General features: G+C 33.8%; 1 protein-coding gene across 6 annotated transcripts in view; it reads right to left on the bottom strand.

The window, feature by feature from the left end:
* LOC149791115 (uncharacterized) overlaps positions 1–17,300 on the bottom strand; it is a 125,165-nt gene that overhangs the window by 52,913 nt on the left and 54,952 nt on the right. For all 6 annotated transcript variants that reach the window (XM_089973025.1, XM_089973026.1, XM_089973031.1 and 3 more), the window contains 5 exons: positions 15,645–16,214; positions 13,730–13,833; positions 12,257–12,508; positions 10,910–11,022; positions 8,265–8,431 (listed from right to left, as the gene is read on the bottom strand). In XM_089973025.1, the coding sequence (XP_089829151.1) occupies positions 8,265–8,431; positions 10,910–11,022; positions 12,257–12,508; positions 13,730–13,833; positions 15,645–16,214 (1,206 nt within the window). The remainder of the gene's footprint in view (positions 1–8,264; positions 8,432–10,909; positions 11,023–12,256; positions 12,509–13,729; positions 13,834–15,644; positions 16,215–17,300) is intronic.

Raw genomic sequence — 17,300 nt, 5'->3', positions numbered from 1 at the left:
ATTTGATTTCATTTAATTGTCATTTTGTAAGTTTTAAATTTTTATTTTTAATTGCATTACATATCAATGTAATGTAATTTTCTTTAACAGGAATTAGATATGTTACCAGAAAATTCAGTTTGGCCTAAATCTTTTTGTTAATACCTAATAATAGAAACACTGTTTGTAATTTTGACTTAGTTCCTGATCTCGAGTCAGATATCACTGAGACAAGTAAACAACTTTCTATTTTTATTTTATTCTCGAGTAAAATGATTGGTTTTTATCAAGGTCATACTAGGAGTACATGATTTTAGAGTGTAATCAGCCCTATTTTGCAATTCTGGATTTTCTGAAATTGCGTAGTAGTTAGATTTGAGTGCTCATACAGAATTCTTGGACAAATACATTTCTCTGAATTTTATTCAGAAATTCAAACACCAGAATTTTGTTTGTGAATCAACAAAGAACTGTGGACACATCCGTAATATAAAGGTTACAGTATACGTCATCGCCTTCTGTCTTGGATATTTCATCAAGACTTGAATTTGATTTCATTAGAACTTTCATTGCTAAGACTTCTAAAATTAAATTCATAGATTATTCTTTGATAATTTTTGGATTTGATTCTTAAAACCGTAGTTCTCAGTTTTTCATATTTACATTGGGTTTTTTCCAGAGAAATAAATTATTTGTTAAATTTTTCAAAGCTTGTTGTTTTCATTTATTTGAGCCTAAACACATAAGACATAATTTCTAATGGACTGACAGCATTTTCATGAAGTTGTAATCTATTTTTATAATTATGGCCATGCCTGCTAATGGACTGGCATCATTTTCAATGCCTTTATGACAAGATTTACCCTAGATTTTGTCAAAATCTGCAGAGTATTATTTGAGAATAGTTTTACTGTTTTATTCTTGATTTAGTAAAGCAACCTTGCTTTTATGCAGATTGGCATCATTCATTAAAAGATTCTGAAAGACTTTAAATCAAAAATGTTTAATGTCAAAGTGTTAAAAAATTTGGTTGAGCAGTTTTAGGAATTTGATTAAATGGTCTTCTATTTTTATTCAAATCATTTGGATTCTAAAAGATTAATTATTTTCTTGGAAATATTTGAGTGCTCATACAGAATTCTTGGACAAATACATTTCTCTGAATTTTATTCAGAAATTCAAACACCAGAATTTTGTTTGTGAATCAACAAAGAACTGTAGACACATTCGTAATATCAAGCTACAGTATACGTCATCGCCTTCTGTCTTGGATATTTCATCAAGACTTGAATTTGAATTCATTAAAACTTTTCATTGCTAAGACTTCTAAAATTAAATTCATGGATTATTCTTTATCATTTTTGGATTTGATTCTTAAAACCTAAGTTCTTAGTTTTTCATATTTACATTGGTTTTTTTTCCAGGGAAATAAATTATTTGTTTAATTTTTCACAGCTTGTTGTTTTCATTCTATCATTACCGTTTATTAGAGCCTAAACATCCGCCTCAGATGCGGGAGGTCGTGGGTTCGATCCCCGGCCGAGCCATACCAAAGACTTACAAAAACAGTACCAACAGCTGCCTCGCTTGGTGCTCAGCATTAAGAGGTTAGTGTTAGGACTGGTCGGCCTGGTGTCAGGATAATGTGACTGGGTGGGACATCATGCTTCATGTCTGCGGCATGATGCCCCAGTGCTAGACATCACTATAAACTGCCACATTGCAGACATCATAGCAATATGACTAAAATATTGTTAAAGCTATGTTAAAAATCCAAATCACACACACACACACACACACACACACACACACACACATGCACACACAGAGCCTAAACACATGAGACATAATTTCTAATGGACTGACAGCATTTTCATGAAGTTGTAATCTATTTTTATAATTATGGCCATGCCTGCTAATGGACTGATATCATTTTCAATGCCTTTATGACAAGATTTACCCTAGATTTTGTCAAAATCTGCAGAGTATTATTTGAGAATAGTTTACAGTTTTATTCTTGATTTAGTAAAGCAACCTTGCTTTTATCCAGATTGGCATCATTCATTGAAAGATTCTGAAAGACTTTAAACCAAAAATGTTTAATGTCAAAGTGTTTAAAAATGTGGTTTGAGCAGTTTTAGGAATTTGATTAAATGGTCTTCTATTTTGTCAAACAGTGACTATATCCGAAAGGCTTTTGTGTCTAAATGCATCCTGACATACTTAGTTTAAAGCAATCTACCTTTTGTTTCACGTCATGTCACAAAATGTGAGTATTTCGAAATCCGACATTTTGATTCCCTAGCAAACCAGCACTTAATAAGATTGTTCTTCCCACATATTTAAGAAGACATTGAAATGTCAACCATCTTTTTTATACATTCATAAACCAATGGGTGCATAAACAAAAATAGAAACATGTAATGATTTTCAACTTCCAAAGATTGAAATCAATCATTTGGTTATCATTCAAATAAAACAGTCAATCGTTACATGGTTCATATTCCTTTGGTGTGAAAAAATTCAAGGACTTTTTAAGGACTTTATCTAATTCGTTCAAGGACCCTTATGCCCAGTGTACTTTATGTATATTTATCAATGGCCATTTAAAGGATTAGTGAGAATGTTGTAATTTCCTGAAAAGGGGCTTCCTAATAGTTGTGCAATAAGCATGAGCCTTTATGATGGTGAATAAAACACTGAAATCTTAGGAGAATAACAACCCTTGTTTTAGAAAATAAAACAAATTATTTCATATCTTTATCAACAGTTCTTTGAATTCTTAACTCCAACTACACTACAAGTACAACCACTGGAGATCAGAGTCTGCTTGTATAACAATCACAAATCATCATATGAAAAACACAATGCAATGGAAGGATAAAAGTAGACAAAGAGAATAGTTAAACATGACCACACTACAACCACTGACTTTTTAAGTACAAAGTTTTTTAACATGGTCAGCAAGTTCCATTTTAATAGTTTCCATTTCTGACTGCTTGTGCAGGTTCTCTTTCTTCAATGCATTGGCTTGTGTAACAAAGAAAACGTTTCTGGTAGCATCTGCTTTTCATATAATTTGTCTGATGTTTTCCCGAGATACTGGATGCTGTCCTCAATCCTTTGCTTCTTTTCCTTCAACTCCTCCAGATAGATAATCCATATTCTTATTGCCATGCATCTGTGTTTATCCTTTGGCAGGTGCGAGTGCAGCCTACTGAATATTCGGTAGCAATCGAAGTTTACGGAGATTGACAAAGCACACATTCTCTCTTCGACACATTTCACAAAAACACATTATAGTATTCAAGGACCGAGCCCTGTTTTCAATAATTTTCAAGGACTTTTAAAGGTAAAAATAATTTTTAAGTAGTTTTCAAGGATGAATTAAAATTCAAGTAATTTTCAAGGTACCATGCAAATATTGTGTTAATTTAATATTTCCTATTTCTAAAAGCATGTCAAGAAAACTAGGTTTTTGACATTTGGCACAAAGTCATGCTCCATTAGACATATTCATTTTAATATACTGAAGATGAAACTTATCTGGTTCTTGCTTTCATTCTGTATTACCCTACATCAATCATCTCCACAACAAATACAATATTTGACTGTACTAATTCAATATCATCCTACACCAATCATCTCCACCGCAAATACAATATCTGACTGTACTAATTCAGTATCATCCTACACCAATCATCTCCACCACAAATACAATATTTGACTGTACTATTTCAATATCATCCTACACCAATCATCTCCACCACAAATACAATATTTGACTGTACTAATTCAATATCATCCTACACCAATCATCTCCACCACAAATACAATATTTGATTTACTAATTCAATATCATCCTACACCAATCATCTCCACCACAAATACAATATTTGACTGTACTAATTCAATATCATTATACATCAATCATCTCCACCACAAATACAATATTTGACTGTACTAATTAAAATTGGTTTGTCAGCTGTCTTTGGCACAATCACTTGTTTTCACGAAAAGTATTTGTATATAAAATCTCAGGTATAATACACATGCTACAAGATTTTAATTCCATAACTGATATTGTACCCTGGAGATCATTATCTGGAATACTCTTCTAGGATGACAATCGTAGGGACATCATGCAAAATATACATAAAAAATATCAATATTGCCTGTTTGTCAAAAGGAATTGCATTTCTATTTGACAACAACTTCACTATTCTTCATAAAATATAATCCAGGAAACATCCAACTTTTAAGTTTACCTTTATTCAATAGGACACTTAATTTTAAACATAACTTTCTTTCTGATGATACTGATGATTGATGATTTGGCTCTCCAAATACAAGGGTTCAACTTTGAAAGAAAAGATAGTGAATTCATATGTGGGGTGGGGGTATTCTTCTCTATGTAGACAGTTCATTAGTTATAACAGACATGTTGATCTAAAGACTATTGGGGTAGAGAATATCTGGATTGAAGCAACCCTTGCCCAATCAAAGCGAATCTCTTATATTCAGTTTACAGGCCACCTAGTTCCACAGCTGATTGGATTGATAGATTTGAGGTGCAAATTCAAAAAGCATTAGGAAAGGAAGATTGATAAACTATCATATTAGGTGATTGTAATATTGACTACATGAAAACTCCACCATTAACATGGATAAGTAGCTTTGAAACTTACAACTTTAATTAACACCCCAACAAGAGTAACAGATAAAAGCGCTACTATCATTGATCATGTCTTTACTAATAAACCTTGAAACATACGTGAAATTAATGTGCCAGTGTATGCACTGAATGACCACTACCCAGTTTGTAAAAGTTTACATGTCCCAAAATCAAGTAAAAATGGTCAACACATTGAAATACAATACAGGGACTTTAAACAATTTGATGAGGAAATGTTCTTAAATGATTTAGTTTGCAAACCCTTCCAATCAGTCTGCAATATAGCTGACATCAACACTGCCTTAGACAAATGGTATTGAATGTCCAATGCAGCCTTAGACAAGCATGCCCCAATTAAAACAAAAAGGGTTAAACACTAAATTACACCCAAGTGGATTATCCCTGAGATCAATGAGGCTAGGCACCAAAGAGATAATTTCCACAAGAAAAAAAGACATGATAAGCTATAGAAAGTGGATGAATAAAACTAAGCACCTGATAGATAAGGCAAAAGAGAACTACCATAAACAGGCTATTAATGAAAGTAAGAGTACCAAAACATTGCGGAAGCATCTAAAAGAGCTGAACCCACCCAGGAACAGTTGTCGTCCCCCTAGACTTAAGCAAAATGATGATATAGCAACATCTGTACAAGACATTGTGGAAATGTTGAACAATTTCTTCATAAGCAACTATAGTAACAGTATTCAGAACCAGACTAACAGCCCAGTCAAGGGTTTATTTTATTTGTCTCATGGGGAGACAAATAATGTACCCACTTAACCGGGATGTCTTTGTCGCGGTCCAAACCCCAATGTAGATTATTTTTCTCACCAAATATTTTCCTTTAAAGTAAACATAACTCTTCACTAGTGTTATATAGTTCACGTCCAAAATGTCTACATACAGCTCATTAATACAAATATGTTATTGAGGGCTGTGATGTGACGTTGCATCCGAAGTACACAGTTTATATGCATGAGGAAACAAAAATAACAACATAAAACATCCCATAATAATGAGGTATTATCACTTTTAAAATATGAATGTTGTATGAAATTACAAAAAATAATTAATATTTATTACAAGAAAATGTTTCATTTTCATCAGTTCCAGTTTTGAAAAGTTATATCGTAAATAATGAAACGATACTGGGTACACATCTCTACTGCAGTTATACTTAGTACAAGCTGTAATGAAGAATAACATGTTGCATTAAATTATGCATGGGTAATTAGAGATCTGTTTCACTATTGTATATAACTCTCCTCTTCTTTGGAGGAGGTGAAACTGTTTTGTGACATACTTGAGTTGTAATTAATATTATTTGTAAAATTACCCTCGTGTATGAAAGACCCTACAAATACGAATGCTAGCGGATAACAATGTGCTGAACTTTCATGTTCATGGTTTATATGAAAATGACTACTTCTGCCTTGGAAATATGGCAAGTGCTACAATGAAATTTTCTTATGGATTAAGGTGTGAACGGATACATGATTCCTTCTAACTAATAAATTAATTATTTGTCGTTAAAGATTTTATGTACATGTTTGATTGAACTGGGACACAATTTCAAATTCTCAAAAAAAATTAGAAGAAAGCGTGTTTGATATAACACATTTGTGGCTGTTACTAAATTTCCTGTGGTTGTTGAGAGAGTTGGGATTTTTGTGACTGGTAATGTGTATAACCCGAGTGTCTCTTGATGAATATAATCTTTGTTGGGATTTTGACTAAGACAAGGAAATTCCAGTCAAGGGGTTATATTATTAATCACTCCACGAGGATATGAAGTATGTAGCCTAGTCTATGTGTATGGATCAGTGTTTTCTGTCATCGTTCATTCCACACAGCATTGAGAATTTTATCCTATCTGTAGCACAATTAGTTTTCAGGTCATCATCAATAAATGTAGCTAACAGTATATAACTTGTTTCACACAAGTATTTAAATTTAGTTAGGTGGCTTTACATACATTTAATGACGCTGACCTGAAAATGTACTGAGTTAGACCTACATCTATGATAAAATTGATAATGCTGTGTGAAGCTAACAATACCAAATAACTCGACGTCGTGTGCATGTGTGTCTCTCTCGAAATGTTTTGTTTGGTATGTTCTCAAAGACGGATTGACCTTACGATGTTTTTGTTATATATTTCTTGTTGTTTGGTTTTAGATCAACTACGTCAGGCACAGCTGAAGACAACAAGGTTTTCTTTTTTACAAGTATTTCTGAGCACGTGGACACCTTGACTGAGACGGCTGGTCTGAGATGAATAGACTGATATAAGAAAAGTAAGGTTGGCAAAACAGCAAGCCGCCTGACTGCCAATGCAATTCACAAGTACCAGGTCAAATTTCATCAACATCCTAGTTTTATTTTGTCTTTCAGCAGATTAAAGATGAAGATTTTAATACTCACAACTTATGAGAAAATAAATAATTTTCTTATCAATTTAATGCAGGCCTGACTTGATTTAACAATGTTTAAGTTTGCTAGGCCATCTGGTAAATGGCTGTTTTTTGCTGACACCTTGTTGGCCTCTTGTGATGCTAGACTGGTTTTCATATCTTCCATATAAGATAAGAAAAAATATGGATATCGAGCTGTCTGTTGGGAAAAAAGTCTACTATATGAATTTAATCCACTGAGCATTTGGATTGACTCAACAAATGTGTTTATGGCAAGCAACCTCCAAATCTTCTGGTTAGAACTTGTTAAATTTAACTAACGATCAATTCAGTTAAGTTACATAATTGTTTCGGCAGTCAAGTGGCGGTAGAAAATTCCCAGGTTTTTCCTGACTTACATCAATATTTGCAAAATTCCAGGACTTTTCACGGTCAGAAAAAAATTATTTCTGCCCCCTTTTTTCAAATTTCCTGGTGGCGTGGGACCCCTAGACAATGCATGATAGATGGACAGTGCATGTAGGATGGAAAATGTATGCCCGATTGACAATGAATACAGGAAGGACAGTGCATGATCGATGGACAATGCATGATACAAGATGGACAAAGCATGCAGGAAAGTAAATACATGATACTTGATGGAAATGCATGATACCAGATGGACAATGCATGCAGGATGGACAATACATGATACCAGATGGACAATGCATGACGGATGGACAATTCATGATGGATGCAGGTCTCAACATTAATGTACATGGCCTTAGAGCAAGAGGAGATAAAAGTCATGTGACCACAATAATATTTGGCCTTTTGGCATGATGAGCCAAAAGTCATGTGACTACAGAGCTTTGTCAACCTGCACATCATGCACTAACAATTATACTATTTTTTTTACAGCAATCGTTTGGAAAAGTGTAAGACTATGGTTACCATGTGTCATTTATGCACATTATGAAACACACGTATCATCCACTAATTATCATACCATGTGTCATTTACCAGGAAATACGTACACATACTGAAGGATAGGATTATAATTTCTGTAGTTTGATCTTGAAAGGATACAAAAATAAATTGCATAAAAATTTCAGACAGCTTACAATGAATAATTCTGTCTGATTTTTTATGTAAGCTGTACTGCCATGGTCAGATTTTAACAATGTTCTAAACAAACTAAAATGTTTACAAACCAATGAGATCTGGATACAGTATTCCATAGTCCTTGAACATCAGCACCTTGTCAGAGACTTCAGGGTTATTTCTCATGACATCCATATCATTAGCATTGATGAGGGACTTGAGGGCATCAATCATCCATTTCGGGTCTAACACAATCTTCTTTTTCAATATTTCTATGCTGTAATTAGTAGAAATAAATACATAAATTATGTCAAGTTTCCAAACTGTATCAACTGTTGTTTTCTTCCACACTCAATAAGAACAGTATCTTTCTCCATGACCTTGCTTAAGGCAACTTGCATTTCTCAGTCTAGCAAACATAATATCTCATAAAAATAATTAAGATCCATGTTTGGAGTAATCTGTAGCATGCTACATTGTTAACATATCGTCCATCATTCAGATTATATAACCTTCCGCTTCCATTTATTTATAAAATTCACCATCTTTACGATGCGATAGTAAGGGATGAACAAAAAATAGATGAATGCAGGTAGATATGCTAGAAAGCCTGCCAATATTTTCAATGGGTTGGTCATTCTTCATGGGTACTTCCTCCACCAAACATATCGGCTGCCTTGTAAAATGTATGACCTTCTAAAATATGGCATTAGAACCAACAAAACCAAACAAACACACACACATACACACATATATATCATCATCAGTCTCATGACCTAGGGTGGTCATCGAGGCAGTGTGCTGCTGAACATCTGACTAGTTCCCTCCACTTGTCTCTCTCTCTCTCTCTATATATATTAAAATTTTTGCTTCATGTTTGCTTTGTTTATTTAAGCTGTGTTATTTCTGTTTTGTACATTCTCTAGATGAGCTTGGCTAGATGTAAATGTTGGGAAAACGTTTTGAACTTATGACAAGGAAGAGCTTTTAGAGTTTACTTGATCCAGCAAGGGATCATTTGTGCCAAAGATTAATAAAAAAACTGATAACGAAAAAAATCAAAATTATTTTTAGCTAGCCTGAAGCTATTTCAAATTTAAGTCTTATAGTTTCAGTGTTCATGGGTGGCCCATCCAGTTGGATTGCTTTCTTTTTCTGGTTTTGGCACTTCAGTTGCAGTTTTGGGAAACTGCAGTTAGCCTTATGGTCACCGAAATCATTACTATGGGATGAAAGTGATAGGCTCCTGGACTTCTGTTCAAGTACTTACTCACCTTACAAATCCATGAAGATTGATCCTTTGTGTGGTTTGTTTGTTGTTCTGACATAATGAAGGCCTCAGATCTTACACATTAGATAAATTGCTTTGTCGTGCAGTTTTTTCTGGACAATGGCTATTCAATATTTCACCCAGGACTACTAGAAACTGTTTTTGTCTCTATCATGTATTGACATGTTTTGTACATAGCAATAATCTGTCCTCCATTTAAGTAATACATGTATACATGTACCTATAGTGTTCATGCATTACAGTAAACACATGTACAAATTGTACACCTTCATTAAGGTAAATACATGTACTCACTGTATTCCTTTTATTAAAGTAAATGCATGCACTCATTGTACTCCTGTATGAAAGTAAATATATTGTATTCACTGTATTTCTGTATGCAAGTAAATGCATGTACTCAGTGTATTCCTGTATAAAAGTAAATACATGTACTCACTGTGTTCCTGTATGAAAGTAAATACATGTATTAACTGTACTCCTGCATGAAAGTAAGTACATTGTACTCAATGTATTCCCGTATGAAAGTAAATACATGTACTCACTGTACTCCTGTATGAAAGTAAATACATGTACTCACTGTACTCCTTTAAGAAAGTAAATACATGTACTCACTGTATTTCTGAATGAAAGTAAATACATTGTACTCACTGTATTCCTGTTTGAAAGTAAATACATGTACCCACTGTACTCCTGTATGAAAGTAAATTCACTGTACTCACTGTATTCCTGAATGAAAGTAAATACATGTACTCACTGTACTTCTGTATGAAAGTAAATACATGTACTCACTGTACTCCTGTAAGAAAGTAAATACATGTACTCACTGTACTCCTGTAAGAAAGTAAATACATGTACTCACTCTATTCCTGAATGAAAGTAAATACATTTACTCACTGTACTTCTGTATGAAAGTAAATACATGTACTCACTGTACTCCTGTAAGAAAGTAAATACATGTACTCACTGTACTCCTGTAAGAAAGTAAATACATGTACTCACTGTATTTCTGTATGAATGTAAATACATTGTACTCACTGTACTCATGTATGAAAGTAAATACATTGTATACACTGTATTTCTGTATGAATGTAAATACATGTACTCACTGTACTCCTGTATGAATGTAAATACATGTACTCACTGTACTCAGGTATGAATGTAAATACATGCACTCACTGCATTCTTGTATGAAAGTAAATAATGTATTTGTTGTACTCCAGCATAAAAGTAATACAGGTGTTCACTGTATTCCTGTATGAAAGTAAATAATGTATTTGTTGTACTCCAGCATAAAAGTAATACAGGTGTTCACTGTATTCCTGTATGAAAGTAAATACATTGACTCACTGTACTCCTACATCAAAGTACATTGTCTTCATTCTCATTTGAAACATTTTCTACAGCTGAAGTTAAAAATAAGAAGAAACAAAATTGTTCAAGTGGAAAATAAGAAAAAAATCTCACCTGAAATAAAGGATCATGCCAATGTCATGCTGAAATCTTAAGAACAAATCCAGCTGATCTGTGGCAATCTGTTGTGTGGCAGCCAGGTCTTCCAGTACACTCCGAGAAATAACCTGCAAACGTGTGAAAAATATCATTTTAGTATAATAGGATTTGTCTCGTTACAGAAGTAACTTTTAATGTCATAATTTTACCTTATGAATGTGGATTTTGTTGTTGTTGTGGGGTTTAACGCCATTTTTCAGCACGATAGGCTATACATGGCGGCCAGTATTAATGGTGGAGGAAGAACCCAGAAAACCCTGGAAAGAACCACCGACCCACGAGAAGCTACTGGCAAGCTTTCTCACATGCCCACATTGGCTGAATCTTAGACTCGAACCGCCGCAGACAGAGGTGAGATATGAATGTGGAGTGCCATATAATATACATGTAGTACTAATTTGCCTTCATTTAACTGAATAAAGAATGATGAGAGAATTTAAAAGCAAGGCCCAGCAAGATTAACTAGTTACATTTATTTAGTCATTTGTCTACAGATAGCATGCCTGGTATTATTAGTAAAATAAGATGGAAATGAAATATAAATTGATGATAAGTGTTATGAGATGGAATTGGGATATAAAAAGATAACAGGTGTTATTGGGAAAAATTTTCAATGCCAGCAAATACATGAAAACTAATTTTAGCAGAGAAATAGTTCACTTAGTAGTCAGTCAACTGAAATGTAAAGGGTACAACAATACTAATATTCTCCCAAAACTAAAAGAATAAAAATAGTCAAGGATGTTAAATTTGTAGATTAACAGGGCTCAACATTCTTTTTAATTTTACTTGTCCATTTAGGCAAAGCATGATGAAATTCATTTGCTTGAAAACAGTTGTAACTTGTCACAAAATGTCAATATAATTTTCACTGCTAAGTTCTAAAAATGTGTCAACTCAATAAGTGGACATTAGTTCATTAATTTAAGCATATCAACTGGACAGGGTGGGGAATTAATTAAATATCAGAATCAAGTTCCAGTTATTCTGGGTCACATGACCATGTTAGTTCCCAACAAAGAAACGATATAATCAAAAGGTTTCATCAAATGTTGCAGATAAACTGAATCTTACGTTTAGATGTATACTTTTTTCCATCATGATGTCATAGATAAACTGAACCACACGTTTAAATGTATACTTTTTTCCATCACGATGTCATAGACAAACTGAATCACACGTTTAAATGTATACCTTTTTTCCATCACTATGTCATAGACAAACTGAATCACACGTTTAAATGTATACCTTTTTTCCATCATGATATCATAGATAAACTGAATCATATGTTTAATTGTATACCTTGTTTCCATCACGCCTGAGTTTCATTAATGCCTGTTCTAGGGTTAGCCATTGTGCAGGTATTCTCTCACCCCAGTATTTCTGCTGAGATGCCACCTGGACAATTTTCCTCTTCAAATTTTCTAATTTGCTGTCTACAACAGAGTTGTCAATGGCAAACTCCTCATTAACTAAATGAACCCTGGAAGGCTTGTCCTTAAGATAGGTACGGATTTCTCTGAAGTAGTCTTCACAGACCTTATGTCTATCGCCCTAGAAAGGGAATAACAATTCACATTAATAATTCACATTAATAAAGTAAATCAAGGAAAGTCTTCTTTAAAAGAATTAGAGATGAAATTATACCAGTGCTGTATCAATGATAAGCAAAAATTTATTTAGAAGTAGCAGTGCGGACAAGATTTTCAAGGCGTTTTCTACATTAGATGTCAGATATGAACCTTATTTATTAAAGAGAAACTAAATATTATAAGAATTACTTACGTAAAACTCCCTGTTGATTTGATCATCTGTCCTGGAGGATTAGCAACAGCATGATACTTAATTTGATAGCCATACTGAACATAAAAATGGCACCATTTTAATTTGATAACCATACTGAACATAAAAATGACACCATTTTAATTTGATAGCCACACTGAACATAAAAATGCCACCATTTTAATTTTAGGACCAATTAGATATCATAAAAAGTCTACTGGTTAAAATATATATGATGACATTCCCATTCACATGGGAGAAATAGTGATACGAAGATATTTTACATGAATGCCATGAAAGTCATAACTTATGTCCAATCAGAACCATTTACATTTTTGAGCGACTATCTTTTCTTGTAGTGAACACATCACATTGATATGACTATTCATTTTGAAGAAGTAGTGATGAGATTTCCAAGATGAAGAACTAGTGAAGAGATTTCCAAGATGAAGAAGTAGTGATGAGATTTCCAACATAAAAAAAGTAGGAATGAGATTTCCAAGATGAAGAAGTAGTAATGAGATTTCCAAGATAAAGAAGTAGTAATGAGATTTCCAAAATAAAGAAGTAGCGATGAGATTTCCAAGATGAACACTGCAGCAGCCATATTTTTTCTGATTGGCACTTTTGATTTAGGACCAATTAGCTTTTGAATGTATTCATACAGAGTGTTCATATATTTAAGTCAATCCGTACATTACAATTGTGGTTGGAAATGACAGTTGGTAGCTCAATGCATTTTCTACTGTATCTTTATTTAGGACCAATTAGCTTTTGAATCAGTTTCATGGCAATCTTACAAGCTGTTTTTAAGGAATTGTTATAACAAACTGGTACTAATGGAATACAGATACAAGACAGAGAACATACAAAATGCAATCAAATAATCACTTTTGGTTTATGGTCAGCAAAAACAAGACAAATGTTCATTTTGTTAAATCTATAACATTTCTCTTCATATTAAATAAATAATTTTGGAGATATTGGGTTCACCTTTATTTTATCAACATGTGTTCCAACCAAAATCACAGGAGGGATGCCTTCCTCAGGAGATGATGCACAGGAATGTATGGAGTTCATCCAAACCTCAGCCATGTCTGAAGAGGATAACAGCAAAATATACAATGCAAACTTAATTTGCCATTACAATATAATGTTCTTTCACAAACTTTTACAAATTGTGTGCCATTGGAGTTGACATGTCCTCCCTTAAATACATTAAGATTTATTGTCCTGATGATGTGCTTGATAGTAAAACATGGCTCTTCAAAATGACTGTTCCTGGAAGTCATGGAAAGAATCAGAGAATAATAAAACCAAACTTACCAACAAATCCAATCAGGCAAAAAAGCTATCGATAGAAAGAAACCCCTTCAATTTTTAAAGCAAATAAGCCTGGCAACCTCTCTTGTCAAGTGAAACTGAATCTTGTGAAAATACAAAAACAACCTGAGTAAACTGCTATCCTGATCCACACATAAGGGCGTTGGCTCTCCATTTCTCAAAGGGATAGGCTTAAAAAGGATAAACTGCTAGCTAAGACCTATAAAAGCTTGCATCCACTCAGTGAAGAAATCCAAATGAAATGAGGCTTGTTTACAGATACCAAACTACAGGTAACATCACAAATTGAGGACACAGCTCTCAAGCATGTGTCAGGACAAGAACCAGAAGCCTTATGTTGTAAGACATCCTGGTCATCAACCTAGCACTGCAAAGGACTTATAATGAGCTTGTGAATAACCTCATCAACCATTTACTTTAGAAGACTGAAATCTTACGGAAGTGATAAATAAAGTATTTCCAATTTGCACTCTACACAGGCAGTAGTTCACTTTTAAAACAGTCAAACTACTTTCTTATGTGCTTTCAGTAAGGCAGAATGTATTATGATACTGCATGTTCATCTGTATTCCGCATATACAGTTATCAACATTGTAGAAAGGCAGGGGCTTTGGGCTCTCTGTTCTCTGTTTGTTGGTTCACCAATTGTTTTTTTCTGGAATTCTACTGTGCTGTGGCAGAGCAAGTTTTTAAATTAAAATCTCTTTTTTGTGATAGTGAGATGGATGCTAGAGGGCACAAAATATACTGAAGGAAGAGTTAGAACTGATGATGTTTCACTAAATATTGTATTGTGGATAAAAGCACTGGCTGGTAACAAAAGGACAGTCAAAATCATGCTCTGGGCAATGAATTTGATGTGGATAAAAGCTCCAACTGGTGACAGAAGCACAGCTCAAATCATGCCCTGCACACAGTCATTACTGGTGACAGACACTTTTTTATATGGACATACCCTTGCTACATGTGACACAGTTCATTATATGTTTACGAGACTGACAACCAATGAGGAATGCCAGGCTTATTTGCTTTAAAAATTGATGGTGAATGAGTTCTCTCTCGATTTTAAAGCACATTAAATATTCTTCTGTGAAAAATAATTACACAGCTAAAACAATTGGACTTTACTCTTCAATTTTAATAGATGTCTACCTTAAACGTAAAATGGTTAAAACTGCTGTTAAATGTAACACCACTACATTGCTTAACAATTCACAGGCATGCCTATGCGGATGCGGTCTGCTAGGTAACAGGTGTTCTATTTATAGCGTGCTGCACTTTGTCACTATGCTCTATGAGGTAAAGGGTTAATGAAGAAAGTATTATTCTTGCAGAGTTACTTCCCTTGTGTAGTCTTACAAACATGCAAATATTCAAAGCATTTTCAAATATAAATGAAAATCCACATCTCTTGTCAAGAAAAACTGTAACTGATGAGATGATAGTCAGTAATATCATTGACTGAAGTGAAGATGCAAACACAATGCATTTTGCAAAGACTGCATTTTTAAGGCACATACATTTTCAAGGTCTTCATGGAATATAATTTAATAGCTAAACTCACCTCGTACACGGCATTGAATTTTTCCTCTGCTATCAAGATAACACTCATCATCCACAAGGTTGTCAAATTTCTCTCCGACATCCGAGACAAGGAGGTAAATGGCACGCCTGGTCATAAAAGTCTGATGTGTGGCATAAAAGGCATACTGGCCAGCGAAGTCCCATACAGCCAAAGATGCATGTTCACCTGAGCTTCGTGGTAGTTTATGAGCTTTCTGACACAACAACGACTGTAACATATCTCCTTTTAGATCTATATTTGGACTTTTTTTAACCTGTGAAACGTTGACCTCTGATATGTTGCTGGTATTCTCAGTAGGTTTAGATTGTTCTTCTCCACCAGAAGTAGAGGGAACACGTTTGCTTTCAGATATTTTTTTTCCCTGGCTTATCATGATCTTATTTTTAGATGTAGAATGGACTCCCCTATCATGTTTTTCATTGCCAGGATGTTTCTTCTTTGGACGGTTTTCCGGTTTTGGCTGATCACTGATATTTACCTTTGGTGTTTCTTTGTTCACAACGTTTGCAACTCGCAGAATTAGGGCATCCTCCTTTGAATCCTCTGACTCTGTGGAGAGATAACACTGGATATGAATTTTTTTTATATAAAAATACAATAATTCTGTCAATATTTACTTATTAATCTGTTGTATTAGATAATGACTTAAAAATCAGGATTAATTTTATAATCGATCAGCTACTCAGATCTAACTTTTATGACATGTTGTTGGGTTTGAATGTTAATTTGATAAGAAAGGGCAATTAAGTCAAGAAGGAAAAAATATATAAAAATAAAGTTGACTCATGTGAGCTTTAGTGTAAAGGCCATATTAAAGACTGTGATGTAATACAAAACAATTTCTTTGTTTCACAATCTGCACTGAGTTGGTTTTCTAATTCTGAGGAGTTTTGAACCTAGAAAAATACAATGATTTTGAGATTTAAAACAATACAATAAATGGAACAATACATGATTTTAGTTTACTGCTGAAGATCTACACTAGATGGTTACTTCTTAAATGTACCAAAATCCATATTAAATTTAAATGTACCAAAATCCATATTAAATTTAAATGTACCAAAATCCATATTTAATTTAAATGTACCAAATTCCATATTTAATTTAACTGTACCAAAATCCATATTTAATTGTCTGAGTCCTGGACATAGAAATCTTGCCAACAGTAAAATCAACAACATTCTCTTAGCAGCTGTTGCAACATGGGCTTTTCTGACAAAATCCCATCTCAGAGATCTTTTGATGGACTGTTACAACATAAAAAGGGTTTAGGTACTGTAAACTCTCTCTCTCTCTCTCTCTCTCTCTCTCTCTATATATATATATATATATACCATATTTGCCAGCCTTTAAGTCAGTATTTTTTTAGCAGGAAGCCTGGGCTCTGACTAATAGACTCCAATCGAATGTATGACTTTTGTCATTTCAATCACCTCATTGTATGTCATTTAATTTTACGTATGTAAGAAAAACAATATTTATTTTCAAGCATGAAAAATAATGTGTAATGGAGAATCAATTACAAGCTAACAGACCTACCAACCGTAACAAGTCCATCTCAGTAAGGCAGTCGCTTTTTCCCACGAGTTAGACCAGTTTTCAGTAAGATGTTAAGATGTAACAAAACATCATGTA

This window comes from Sinohyriopsis cumingii, chromosome 10, assembly GCF_028554795.1.
Source record: "Sinohyriopsis cumingii isolate HCF-2022 chromosome 10, ASM2855479v2, whole genome shotgun sequence".
Taxonomy (NCBI): domain Eukaryota; kingdom Metazoa; phylum Mollusca; class Bivalvia; order Unionida; family Unionidae; genus Sinohyriopsis; species Sinohyriopsis cumingii.
Note: the sequence above shows the minus strand (reverse complement) of the source record. Positions and strands in the feature narration are given on the sequence as shown.